This window comes from Protopterus annectens, chromosome 15.part0 (genome assembly GCF_019279795.1).
Source record: "Protopterus annectens isolate FY-2018-M chromosome 15.part0, PAN1.0, whole genome shotgun sequence".
Taxonomy (NCBI): domain Eukaryota; kingdom Metazoa; phylum Chordata; order Ceratodontiformes; family Protopteridae; genus Protopterus; species Protopterus annectens.
Genome location: NC_056749.1, coordinates 264,660,649 through 264,675,013, shown reverse-complemented (window position 1 = coordinate 264,675,013; position 14,365 = coordinate 264,660,649). Strand labels below are relative to the sequence as shown.

The window sequence follows — 14,365 nt, the reverse complement described above, 5'->3', positions numbered from 1 at the left end:
TCCCTCTCTGCTGGGTCAGGCTTCCATCACCCGGCCACAGGGACAGCCTGCTTCGATGTCCCAGATTGTTCCGTTGTAACAGGACATTGCTGGTGAGACCTCCTCGGACAGCCCCCCCCGAGGAAGTGCCTCACAAGCATAAGTGTAAGAGGAGGCACGTGGACTCCCCCGAGTCTTTAACATAGGACACGGACTTGGATGAAGGGGAAGGCTCCCCAAGGTCACCCTCTGAGGATGTCTCCTTTGGAGACATCATGGAAATGCTCAGGATCAGGGGGGGTGGTCTGCCCCCAAGGCTTCCTCCGACGAGTCCGTGTTTCTGGAGGCATTCGAAGCAGGCCCGTCTACCTCTTGGGTGTCCCCTCTGGCCGACCCCCTGGTGGACCTTGTTACCACCAGGGCGTGGAAGGAGCCGGACGCTGTGGAGCCAGTCCCTAAATGCCCGGATAGTATTTTGAGCCCCCCCGCAGACCGGTCCCACTGGAGCAAAGGTCCCCCTGTAGATGCCATGTTGATGGCGGCAGCCACTAAGAGGTAACTAGCTCAGGAGAGCCCCTCGGTCCATCCACCGAGCAAGGAGTCCCGCTCAATGGATCGCCTTGGGAAGCGGGTATTTAGTTCAGCGACCTTCTCAGTAAGGTCTGAACTACATGGCACATGTCATCAGGATGCAGCGAGATCTTATTAAAGAATACGCTGCTTCCCCCCCGGAGTCCATGTCGGCGGAGGACAAGCAGTTGTACTCCACTCGTATGGCCACTCTAAGATCTATTTCCAATACCTCTATGCGACTGTTGTCCCACGCCACTGAGGGAGCCGCTAGAGCTAGCGGAGCGGGCTTGGTTATGAGACGCCAGGCCTGGCTCCGACATTGTGACTTCGCGGAGCCCTTTAAGGCGTCCTTTGCGAATGCCCCCTTTGATGGTTCTGCCTTGTTTGGCAAGAACATTCGCGAGACACTTGCCCAGAGCGAGAAGGACGAGAAGACATTGTCTGCCATCTGAGTCTGCTTCTCTGCTCCCCAGAGGTCCTTCTCCAAGAACCAAAAGGGACAGAAGAAGATGTGGTTCCGGAAATCGCAACATTCCCAACCTGCTCCAGACAACCAGTCCTTCCGTGGCAGAGGAGGACAGGGAGTACACTGCCCTAGAGGCAGAGGGGCTCCGAGAAACTTTGGGTCCAGAGAATCTTTATCTGATCGGCCCATGCAACAGCCCTGAAGGGTTGCCCGACTGCTCCACTCTGGAGGCAGTCGGGGAGTGCTTCTTGAGGCATCTGGCGGCATGGGAGTCCATCACGTCAGACCACTGGGTGCTTCGGATTATATCCAGAGGTTACAAAATCCCAATGCAACATGTCCCCAGACTCAGAAACCTCCCCGATGTACCACCTGTTCAGAGGGAGGCTGCAGCCGCAGAAATCCAGCAGCTGCTAGAAAAAAAGAGCCATCCAACCCGTCCCCCCAGACCAGCTCAGATTAGGGTTTTACTCCAGGTTCTTTCTGGTGCCAGAAAAGACGGGGGACTTGAGACCAATTCTAGACCTTTCCCCTCTTGAACCTGTCGGTAACCAAGGAGAAATTCCGAATGGGCACTCTTCAATCCATTCTCCCCCTCTTGCGGGAGAACGACTGGATGTGCTCAATAGACCTCAAGGATGTGTACTACCGCATTTTAATGGACAGATGATCCAGGAGGTTTCTCCGCTTCCGGCTGGGAGCCAGCCACTATCAGTTCAGGGCCCTTCCCTTTGGCCTCACCACAGCCCCCAGGGTGTTCACCAAAGTTTTAGCAGTGATAGCGGCCCACCTGAGACTCTAGGGAATGCAGGTCTTCCCGTACCTGGACGACTGGCTCCTGACCGCCCCAACAAGACATCTACTCTGCTCAGCCAGAGACTTTTTTTTCTGCCTAGCCCCCCAGTTAGGCATCACGATCAATACGGACAAATCCTCCCTTGCTCCAACACAAGTGATAGAGTTCATAGGGGCCAGATTGGATACGAGAAGTCTGCGAGCCTACCTCACTTCAGAACGACTACAGAATCTGAGACTTCATGTGCGGGCCATCCTCCAGTCAGAAGCTCCACTGGCGGAATTGGTCCTGAGGGCACTGGGCTCCATGGCAGCGGCAATAATGCTTCTTCCATGCACTAGTCTAAATATGAGGGTACTACAGTGTACCCTCCAAGTACAATGGTCCTTTCAGCTTCTTCCTCTCAATCACCCTATCTCTATCAGCAAGGCTTGCAGGAGGGCCCTGTTATGGTGGCTCCAGTCCCCAGACCTCCATACAGGCCTACCCTTCTGCGCTCCACCTCCTCTCGTCACGGTGACCACGGACGCTTCTCGCCTCGGGTGGGGGGGCATTGCTCAGGCAGAACAGTCCAAGGCACGTGGAACGACACAGAGACCTCCCTGCATATCAGTGTTCTGGAGATGAGGGCGATGCTGTTAGCGTTGCAAGCACTTCAGAACCTTCTTCCCGTAGGAACTATTGCGATACAGACGGACAACATTTCAGTTGTCTGGTACATCAACAAACAGGGGGAACCAGGTCTTACCCTCTCTGCCGAGAGGCCATGAGGGTGTGGGAATGGGCGATCTCCACCAACCGCTTTCTGATCGCAACGCACATTCCGGGACGGGCCAACATTCTGGTGGACAAACTCAGCCACACTATTCTTTCCCCTTACGAGTGGTCTCTCAACTCCCGAGTAGCAAAGCGGATATTTGCAAAATGGGGGCAACCCTGCTGCAATCTCTTTGCCTCTCCGTCAAATACGAAATGTGACAGCTTCTTCACTCTGATTCCCCCACCAGGGGAAGCCCCAAGAGACGCTCTGGTGCATGCTTGGCCGCCCGGTCTACTTTATGCCTATCCTCCTCTACCCCTGATGCTAAAACTCTTACAGAAAGCCTCTCGGTTAGGGAGCAGAATAATCCTCATTGCCCCATTCTGGCCTCAGCAAACTTGGTTTCCTTACCTGTGGTCTCACTTGGTGAATCCTCCCTGGATTCTGGATCCCAGCCCGGATCTAATATCCATCCATCATGCTTACCGACCCTGAATCTGGATAACCTGAAGCTGACAGCTTCGCTGCTCCAGTTCCACTCTTAATCAGGACTCCAGGCATCTCTTCACCAGTCAAAGCCATCTTGGTGGCAGTGCATAAACCTTCCACCAGGAAAGTTTACCGCAGTAAATGGAGGCGCTTTTCCGTCTGGGCGGAACATCATAATTTGGACCCCTTCACTGCTCCGTTAACGTCTGTGTTGGACTTCCTCACCTGACTTTTTCAGCAAGGGGCTAGCTGTTCGACAGTCAAGGTACAATTGGCAGCCATCTCCCATTACCATGTAGGACATGAGACAGGTCCTTTGATGTCAGCTAAACTATGTAAAACCTTCCTCGAGGGTACTTTTCTGTTCAGGCCCCCTATCAAAGAAGCCGTACCCCCTTGGGAATCTATCACTAGTTCTTCAGGCCTTGACTGCTTCTCCCTTTAAACCAGCTGCCTCGGCCGATCTTAAATACCTGTCTTGGAAAACAGTATTCCTGGTAGCCATCACTTCAGCAAAAAGAGTTTCGGAACTTCAAGCTCTTTCCGTAAACCCCCCTTACTTGGTTTTTCATCAGGATAGAGTGTACCTCAGGACCAATCCCTCCTTCCTACCCAAGGTGGCCTTAGAAACCAATATCAATCAGTCCATTAACCTACCAGTTTTCTTCCCTAATTATCAAAATAAAGGAGAGTACAAGCTGCATTCTTTAGATGTGCACAGGCAGCTGCGTTTCTATATTCATAGGACTGCTGGTCACAGACAATCTGATCAGCTGTTCATTTCCTTTGCCAAATTCAGTTTGGGTAAAGCCGTTTCGAAGGTCACCTTATCACGCTGGATTTCCCAATGTATTCTTCTAGCTTATGAAGCTTCTGGGAGGCCCGCACCTCAAGGAGTCCGTGCACATTCCACTCGCTCCATATCTACTTCTGCTGCCTTTAGATCTAGAGTTCCCTTGGATGATATTTGCTCGGCAGCCACTTGGGCCTCATCTCATACCTTTATCAACCACTACAAACTGGACGTCATTTCCAGAGGGAGAGCATCCTTTGCCTCCGCAGTGCTCCGGAACATCCTTCCATGATGGCCACTCAAGATTCAGGTAGCTGGGGACTCTGTCCCACAGGTTGCTGACAAATGAAGTCCCTACTCCAGATTAAGAAGTTAAGTACTCACCATAACGTTCCATCTGAGTAGGTGGCTTCATTTGTCTGCAACCATCCCTCCTTCCCCCTGGCCTTCAGAAGAGTTAGTTTGTTGTATTATCCTGCCTTTTCCTGCTGGGATACCTTTCCAGGTATATGTAGGAGGGCAAACTTGATCTGAGGTCATTTGGGGTTGGCAGGGGATTATGGGTGAGGGGAGGAGCTAGGAGCTCGGATCCATAGCTGTATAAATAGTTGCCAGCTCGGATCCGATATCGGATCCAAGACCCACAGGTTGCAGACAAATGAAGCCACCTACTCAGATGGAACATTATGTTGAGTACATAACTTCTTATTTTCCTCTTCTCCTTCACATACCCATCTAAATGCAAACTGTTTCAAGCTTAATAAATATTTTATTGTGAAACTAAAATTACTAAAATGTTTGCAGAAAGCATGTGTGAGCAGCTGAACCTGTACAACCTTCAGATAGTAAAGAATAAGATTGATAACATTTTAATGCATGGGGAGTACAGCATATGAAGAACGTGTGTGTGGTTTGCCTTCTGTTTCTGATTGTCATTTTTGTGTGTGTTTTTGCAGGACCAAAGCACCCACTAACTCAGATTGCCCAGTCGATGTTGGATTTATGTGATGAGAAAATGAAGGAGGTTAGTATGGAAAATTTAAGAGCTCTTCACTTCACTTTTCAAGATACCAGAGTTTTTAATCTTCTGCTGATGAATGGACAGGAATTTTGTCTGATCTTAGAAGTGGAATTACAAAACCTGTATATAGCACATGCTGACTGTAAATATTTCTGTTTCTCTTGGTTTTCTTGTAGTAAGGTATGAGGCTGTGCAAATTAAAGATAGAAAGGAACTGATAGATCCATTATGTCTACATTTGTTTGCTTTGCCTTTTTCATATCTGCTCACCCACCCCTTAACCTTGCTGTGTGTAGTTCATCCATCTTTTTAGTGTCCCATACTTTTCCCCTTGCATCATGGAGTATTGCAGACACATTTTTAAACTCCAGTACTTAACTGGTCCCCTTATGATCTATGTGCTGTTGTTGGTAAATGTGAGGAATGTGAAGATGCACAAGATTATAGTAGATCTGAATTAAATGTTGTCCTGCTAAAGGATGTGAGAGTGCAGATTAAGGAAGAAAGTAATGATCTGATGTTGCAGTCTACGGAACAGAGAAGAGTGAAAGTATGATGTTATGTGATCCTATCTCGCCTACATTCTGTACTGATATGCTATAGAGGCCTCTTATTGGCTGAGCTATCTTTATCCCAGGATGCACCACCACTAATCCCCCAGATCTCAGAGCTTAGACGTGGTCTCAACTTGGCTGGGCTAAGTACTATTTATTTAGGCTTTTTCCTGTCAGAAATTTGCTTGATTTAAATCCAAAAGCTGTTTTAACGGCTATTCTTTGTATACGAGTGTGTTTTGATAGTTTTGGTTGAGGATTGTTTTCCTGTCAGGAAAGTTCCTGTTTGCTAGAGGAGCCTTCCCTGTGGTTTCTACTACCTTAGTTGTTGTGTGTGGGTCAAGTAGGGTCTTGACCTCTCTATCTCTCTTTCTTTGTGGAAAGTTTGTCTTTTTCTTAAAAAAAAAAAAAAAGGTTTTAGTTTAAAATTTTAACTCTAAAGTAGGGATATTTTTTCTCGGCCAAACCCTTCTTCTAGTTGTAGACAACTGTGTTTTGGCTTGGTTATGTCGAAGAACACAAACCCTCCGGGTTTAAGAAATGCACGAGGTGTGGTTTTAAAATGTCCATAACGGACGACCACTCCTCGCGGCCCCTATGCTGCTAGGTGCTAAACACCTACAAGAGTCGTAGTGTGTGCCACGGTTCTCTTCTAGAGTCCTCCAGGAGAGGAAAACAAATTAATCCTCAAAGGATTAATCAAGCCTTCCTTCGAGGAGGCTTTATCTTCCTCTCCGTCTCCTTCTAAAAAAGAAAGCGCTCCGACCAGTCAGTCGGAACCGACCGCTAAAGCTAAGCAGACTTCTCCATCGGCTCCACGGACTTGATGCCTCCAGCCTCGACCCTCTGGTTTCGAGGTCTGGGGCATCGAGGCGGTCACCCTCATCGCTCCACTGATATTGGAGCCGATAAGCTCAGACTCTTCCCCTCTGAAACCTTCTTTTGTTGAGTCCTTTTGGAGCGGTCCCGAGCCCTTCAGAGCCGATGGAGAAATCGGTTCGTATCCTCGAGATCATCCAAGATGTCTGATTCCGACATCAACAGGGTGCTCCCTTCCAGTCTCCGGTGTTCCAAAGCTGGCCAGCCCATTTGGCTTGAGCCGATGGTCCACTCCCTACTGTGGTTCCTCCTCCAACAGCTTCGCACCATTGGAGCCGGTGCTGGTGGAACCTGTGGGGTGTTAGGGTCGGGCCGACCCTTGCTCCAACTCCGGCTCTTGGGTCGGAGTTCAGTACACGACTTCTTCCTTCGCCCTGGGGAGGCTTGGGATTGATGCGTCCCAAGTCTCCCTCTTCCCTCTTGGCTGCCGGGCGGGGAGTAGAGGTGGGACCTCCCAGGATTCTGGTGGTCCCGCCTTCAGGGCTATAGTGCTTTAGCCAAATCTTCCTTGGCTACCTCCACAGTTTCCCCAGCTCCTTCCCTACATTTGGAGACTGGCCCTGTCCTTAGACAGCCGGAGCCCTGGGCCTCAGGTTACCCCCTCCTGGAGGTCCTTCTGAAGCCTCTTCGAAGAACCTCCCAGGAAGAGATCGTGCAGAGAGGAACGTTGACTCCCTGATGAGTCTCTGACATCCGACACTGATCTCGATGATGCAGAAGGGTCCCCTCGGATGATGTCTCCTTTGCAGACATCCTGGAAGCCCTAAAACAACGAGGCTGGCAGTCCAAACCTCCCTCTGCTGATGAGTCTGTGTTCCTGAAGGCCGAGCTCTTGGATTTGATCTGTCGAGGGCGGGGAACACCCAGACTCTGTGAAAACGGTGCCCACCGTCCCAACAAATTTCTCTCGGCCCCTGATAGAGAGTTCCTTACTAAAGGTGTGGCTGTAGATGCTTTGGTGGTGGCATCTGCTACCCAGCAAGATGTAGCAGAGGCTTCATCCTCCTAATAAGGAGTCTAGGAGCATGGATCGGCACGAAAACGCACCCTTTCAGCCGCCTTACACTGAGGGTCCTTGAACTACTACCCACGACTTCACCAGGTTTCAGAGGGATCTGATTAAGGAGCTATCAGATACCCTCTTGGGTAACCTGCCTGAGGAGCTGGCCCAGACGGTTGGCTCTCAGCTGGCTACAATGTCGCCCATTTCATGAGGCTCATTTCTTATGCGGGCGAAGGCGCGCAGTAGAGCGGCGGGTACAGGCATTGCTCTAAGGAGACAAGCCTGGCGAGGCCTTTAAGTCTTCATTTGCCGACACCCCTTTGATGGGTCCTCCTGTTTGGACCCAAGGTAGAACAGGAGGGTAAGACTCTGACTGCCGCCAGGGGCAATTTTCCACTCCCTTTCATCCTTATCCCAAGGCTAAAAGAGGAGGGAAAATGTGGTTCAGAAGCCTTACCCCTCTCAGCAGGAGGACTCCTTCCAGAGGCAGAGGAGGGGAAATTCTTCCCAGAGGTGGCAGAGGCCCTCGCAACACTGGAGAAGTCCTTTCATGGCTCTTCAGCCTTTCATAGTCCTTGAGGATTGCCCCGCTGTGCTGCTCAGGCCAGTCGGGGTCGGTTTCAAGAAGCACCTAAAGGCCTGGGAAGGTATCACTCAGGACAGATGGGTGAGGTTACTCCATCCCATTCTCTCACCCCTCAGTCCAAAATCCCGGACCCGCCACCCAGTCAACGGGATACGCAGCCTCAGAGGTTTCAAAGCTGCTGCAAAGGAGTCATCCAACCGTCCCTGCAGACCAGATCGGTTAGGGACTTACTCAAGATTCTTTTTGGTGCCAAAAACTGGGACTTGAGGCCCATTTTGGACCTCAGCATCCTAAACCATTCAGTCAGAAAGTCCAAGTTCAATGGTCACCCTACAAACCATTCTCCCATTGCTGGAGAAAGGTGTTTGGATGTGCTCCATAGATCTCAAGGACGCTATTATCATATCATGGTACATCAAGCGTCCAGGAGACATCTTCAGCCTAGGAGGCAGTCATTTTCAGTTCCGCCCTTTGGTCTCACCACAGCCCCAGAGTGTTCCCCAAGTGTTTGGCAGTCGTGACTGCTCACCTGAGAAGTCTAGGATTCCAGGTGTTTCTAACTGCCACCTCCAAGCATCTACTTCTCTGAGCCTGCAAGCCACTATCACTGGGCAATTCCTTGGAATCACCTTCAATTGGCCAAAGTCTGTGTTGCTGCCATCTCAAAATAAGATTCATAGGAGTAGAGATAGACTCAAACCAAATGCGGTCTACCTACCTACAGACAGAATACAAACCATACAAGCTCAAGTTCGAGCCTTACTTCCAAGATCCAAAGCCCCAGCCAGAATGGTCCTGCAGCTATTGGGATCCATGTCCGCCACGGTTCTTCTAGTCCCCTTGGCAAGGTTGCACATGAGGATTCTCCAGTGGCTCCTCTCAGCTCAGTGGTCCTTTCAGGAACTCCCCTCAACCACCTTGTATGGATCACGCAATCTTGCAGCCGGGACCTTCGCTGGTGGCTAGTGCCCTCCAACTTGGATCAGGGACGCCCCTTTGTTTTACCTTCTCCGGCCACTTTGACCACGGACGCCTCCCAGACGGGTGGGGGCATTCCCTGGGCAGGTCAGTCCAAGGCAAATGGCATCTGGAAGAGATTTTGCTTCATATCAACATCTTGGAAATGAGGGCAGTACTTCTGTCCCTTCAAGCCCTTCTCGATTTATCCCTCAAGGCATGATTGCCGTTCACTCAGACAACATGTCAGTTGTTTGGTACCTGAACAAACAGGGAGGGACCAGATCCTATCCTCTTTGCAGAGAAGCCATGAGGGTTTGGGAATGGGCAGTCTCCACCAAACGCTTCCTAGTGGCTACTCACATACGGCACGCCCAATGTGATAGCCGACAGATTGAGCAGGACCATCCTGTCTCCTCACGAATGGTCTCTGAATATGACAGTTGCAAGTCAGATTTCCAGCGAATGGGGAGTTCACCTCTTCGCGATTCCTCTGAATAAGAATTCTTCTCCTAAAAGAGCCCCATGGATGCATTAGTCCATCCTTGGCCCACCGGCTTGCTTTATGCCTTCCCTCCAGTTCCTCTCCTTCCCAGAGTGATTCAAAAGGCATCTCTCTTGGGGAGCAAAATGATCTTAATTGCTCCTTACTGGCCCCGTCAAGTGTGGTTCCCCTATCTCTGGAAACATGCCCTGCAAGGTCCATGGTTTCTGGATCAGATACCAGACCTACTGGTTCATCAGTCGGGACTATTCCACCAGTCCCTACACACCTTAAAATTGATGGCTTGGCTCCTCCTCTTCCGACGATAGTCCAGATGTTGTACACATATTATCTTCGGCCCATAAGTCTGCTACAAAGAAACTGTATTCTAGCAAATGGAAAAGATTTGCTATTTGGGCAAAACTCCGGGGCCTGGACCCCATTTCTATTCCCGTGGCAGAAGTACTAAAATTTCTGACTTCTCTTTTTAATCAAGGCTCTTCAGTTTCTACCATCAAGGTACAATTGGCAGCAATTTCTAATTTTCATGAATCCATAGACCCACCTTTAATGAGCAACAGATTGTGCAAGACCTTCCTAAAAGGTGCTGCTCTATTGAGACCCCCGATTTCTCATCCTGCACCTCCATGGGATCTTGATATAGTGTTATGACCTCTTTCCCTTTTAACCGGCAGCTACATGTGATTTAAAGTTTCTATCATGGAAGACAGCTTTTCTGGTGGCGATTACTTCTGCCAGAAGAGTTTCAGAGCTTCAAGCTTTGTCAGTAAAACCCCGTACTTGGTTTTTCACAAGGACAGAGTATCCCTCAGACCAAATCCTTCCTTTATCCCTAAGGTTTGTTCTACTTTCTGCTTACAACAATCGTTAGAGCTTCCAGTTTTTTCCCAAAATACTCTAACAAGGCGGAGTTTATATTCCACACACTAGATGTACACAGACAGTTACGTTTTTATCTAGACAGGACCAAACAAACAAGGAAAACAGATCAGTTGTTTGTATCCTTTGCAGATAACAAATTGGGCAAAGCTGTCACAAAGGTCACTATTGCCAAATGGATCAGGGACTGTATTTCTCAAGCTTATTTTTATTCTAACAAAGAGCTTTCCACCTCTGTCACGGCTCATTCTACAAGGGCTATGGCTACTTCGATAGCATTTCATTCTAAGCTTGCTATTAGTGACATTTGTGCCTGCATGGTCTTCCCCAAGACCTTCATTTCCCACTACAAATTAGATGTGGCATCTAGAGGACGAGCTTCATTTGGTTCCACAGTGCTCAGGAGTGTTTTCCAATGAGCCACCCGGGATTTAGGTGCTAGGGACGCTGTCCCATCAGTACAGAATGTAGGCGAGATAGGATCACATAACATCTTTTAGTTATGTACTCACCATAACTTCAGATGTTTGGGAACCCTCCTTCCCCCTTCCTTGGAGATCAGAGGATACCAGAAGGTCCGAATCCTGTTGTTTCATCTTGAAACATCTAACAATGTTATATAATCCAGTTGTGCATGTGTGCATGTATGCGGACAAACAAGATCTGGGGGATTAGTGGTGGTGCATCCTGGGATAAAGATAGCTCAGCCAATAAGAGGCCTCGCTCTATAGCATGGATCGGCTCCGAGCCCATCAGTACAGAATGTAGGCGAGATGGATCCCAAACATCTGAAGTTATGGTGAGTACATAACTAAAAGATAAAGACAGTTGAATAAATCAGGGTTGTAATAAACACCTTCCTAGTTAAACAGCATAACTTGAAACTGTCTTTGAATTTCATGGGGACGTGTTCAGTAGCATACCTTTCAACTGTCCACATTTTCCCAGAATGTCCAGATTTTTGGCTCATATTTTTGGTCTGTTCCTCATAAAATTTGTGCTTTTCTAGCAAATCACTGGGATAATCTGAGGACTGAAGTCACTAAATAATGACCTACATTTGAGTTTCAGACCAAATCCGTCAGAAAATGTATGTTAAAACAAAGCCTATTACTCTAGCAACTTTCTAAGTTTAAAAGAGCAATATTTAAAATATGTCCCCATTTCGTCGGGCTTTGTCCAGATTTCTTGCACTAAGAGGTTGAGAGGCATGTTCAGGAGTAAGTGTAGGAGGAGTAGCAAACTCTGCATTCGACTGCCATTAGTGACTGGAGTGGCTAAGACAAAAGAGTAAAGGTGAATGGATCCTGGACTCTGGATCATACATAAGGTAGTGCAGAAGATTTGGATTCAAAATCATATTTTAACTTTGACAATTCTTCTTAGTCATGCCTTCTCTTTAGGAACAAGAATGTTGAAAAGCAGATTACTTTCTCCAAATAACTACAGTGTATTTTTGACATGGCAAATTTAGGAGCACTTTGCTTTTACATGCAGCACTTGATGTTAATTTAGCAAGGAACTTGTTCTACCTGCAGAAGACCTGGATACCCTTTGCTTTTATCATATTTGACCTCTCTGACATCTGCTAGTTGCTAGTCTGTTTTTTTTTAAACATCTGTAGACTCACCCCTCATTAATTTCTACAAAATGTATGAGTCACAAGTACTGGAAATGGCCTAAACAGTAACACCCCCCCCCCCCCCGAAGCATGATCACACAAAAGTCCTCATTTTTTCTTATCACTTAAGACCTGGGCAAACATACATTTGTATAACAAAGCATGTTAATGTGTTCACTGTTACAAACATTATACATGCTTTTATATAATTATCATCAATCTATCATTACATAAATTAATCAGTTCCTGCCTTCCCTTAAATCTAACTCCTCCTTCAAAACATTATTCTGCATATATTGTTCCCACAATTTCCATTTTGTTCTTTGGAGTTTGCGCCTACGCTTTTCTAAAGATACCACTTCCAGTTCTTTTATCATTGTTAAAATATTCACTACTTCAGGTACAGTTGGTTTAGATTTTGAATTTCCATGTTCTAGTAATTGCTTTTTTTGGCAGCCACCAGAATTAAACTTAAAGCCTTACTGTGTCTAGGCAAGTCAGATCCTGTATCCCAGTCACACCCAATATCGCTGACAGAGTGCTCTGTTTGGACTTTTTAAAGTCTGTCAATACATTACACTTCGAAAACATATGTTCCCTGTTACCTTTTTCTTCCCCATCACACCACCCTCATTTGCCATCTACAAGGAAAAATTCTTTGGAGTCTGCTTGGAGTATAAAAATAGCTATGCAAACACTTATAAGCAAACATTCCTAAATCTTCTAGACTTTGTTGCATTTTGGGAGTCATACATATATCCTTCCATTGTTTGTGAATTGCTTATCCAGTCTGTGTTCCTAGTCTTTTCTAATCTTCTGATTGATTCTGATAGTTGTCATGCAATATTTTGCATGTCCTACTAATCATACCTTTTTAACAGCAGCCTCTGTTCTAGATTCAACTAAAAACTTTGCCAGAACGGTTTCTTTCACTTAGGACTCCCCTCCCCTATCTCTTTCGCTTTGTCTCTGTTCTGTGAGTCCCTGTTAGGCAGAACAGTTTAGTTTGCAGTCCAAACATTATCTTGGCTTCATGCTATTCTGTTACCTTTCCCTCTAGTTATTTGCTCCCAGTTACTTGGTTCATTTGCCAGATCTGATGTCTCTTTAGTCTGTTCCTCAATGGATGCCTCTTTGGATCTGACTTAGGCCACTCTAGACTTTGGATCCAAAGTTCAGGATCCTTTACTTACCAATAATCTGTAACATTATCCCAGATCTCGTTTGCTGCTGCTTCACTTCACATGCAGATCTCCATCTCTCAGGCTTGGGCTGTTAACAGTTTTTCTCAGTAATTCTTTGATGTTATTTAATATTTTCTTCTTGTCTTTATTTGCCCTCTTCCTCCCTTTACAGTAAATTAAAAATTGTTTATGTAATTCTTTCCCTCACTCCCTTGGTGTCTTTTCTTACCATTATTTATTCTGATGTCTATTATATGGATGTAGTAGTTAGTTTTTCTTGTGGATACAGTTTCTGCTAAATTTTTGGATTGTAAATAGAGTTCAGCCTTATCAAAGTTGTTGTGATTTCTTGTTCTTCCATGATGTCTGAGAAGCCATTGGAATTCAAAACATGTAGGTTTGTGGCCAGAAAATTCCTAATCTGAACTCACACTGCAAAGGTGTTTGTTGTTTTGGTACTGCAACGTCTGTACTGTTTTTGGTTCCAGGGCCATTATTGAGTGGAAGAATAAGTTGGTTCTAAAAGGACTCAGGAGAGTCATCTCAAGCTCAATTTTATACAGCTGGAGCTTACCCCTCTGTCAAGAAGTCCTCTGAAAGACCTAAGCGGGAAGAGTGCTGATAGACTGACGTAGAAGTTCAAGCAATCTAGGAAGTGCTGCCTGGGCTGCTCTTCCTCATCTACTATGTCCACTGCTCTGGCTCTGAAGATATCTTTGCCTTTGGATTTGATGTCACTCTTGTAGTTCATTGTGATTGGATCCAGTACTTTTCCACTCCTGGAACTGAGGTTTACTCCAGAGCCCATTTTCCAAAGCTTCTTTCTCCATTGTTGCAGAAGAGGTAATTTCACCTATCCTGTACACCCCAGTCGACAAACTCTTCTTTCCAAGCACCACTCTACCAGAAGCCTATCTAAAGTAGACGTTCATCGGATGATGAACTTTCTTAGGACCCAGATCATGTTGGGGGTTCTCTCCAGCTTCAGCCACCACAAGATCATTGAGCTTAGGTCCTTCTCCTCATTGCATTATGGTTCCTACTTTGATCCATTTTTCAGGCTCTGAGACCATGGATCTGACTTTTACCCAGTATTTTCCCATATTGGATCCAAAGACTTTGTTGTCTTTCACTCCAACACCTTCTCTGATCTGACAGGTTCTGAGTAGCTCTGAGCCAGAAGGATCACTGGGCCAAAGTGTTGGTTCTGGATCCAAGAAGATGGGGATCAACTCCAAAGATCTGTCCCTCCCTCTCTGAGCCTTGGCGCTAGACAGCTCTGTTTTGGCTTCAGCCTCAGAATCTAGTGGAACGGAACGC

The 14,365-nt window shown here is 47.1% G+C and overlaps 1 protein-coding gene across 1 annotated transcript in view; it reads left to right on the top strand.

Annotated features, from left to right (window-relative positions):
- The window catches only part of TAF1 (TATA-box binding protein associated factor 1), a 2,792,652-nt gene that overhangs the window by 2,181,779 nt on the left and 596,508 nt on the right, over positions 1–14,365 (top strand). Inside the window, exon 31 of the mRNA XM_044057257.1 lies at positions 4,813–4,880. Within this exon, the coding sequence (XP_043913192.1) occupies positions 4,813–4,880 (68 nt within the window). The remainder of the gene's footprint in view (positions 1–4,812; positions 4,881–14,365) is intronic.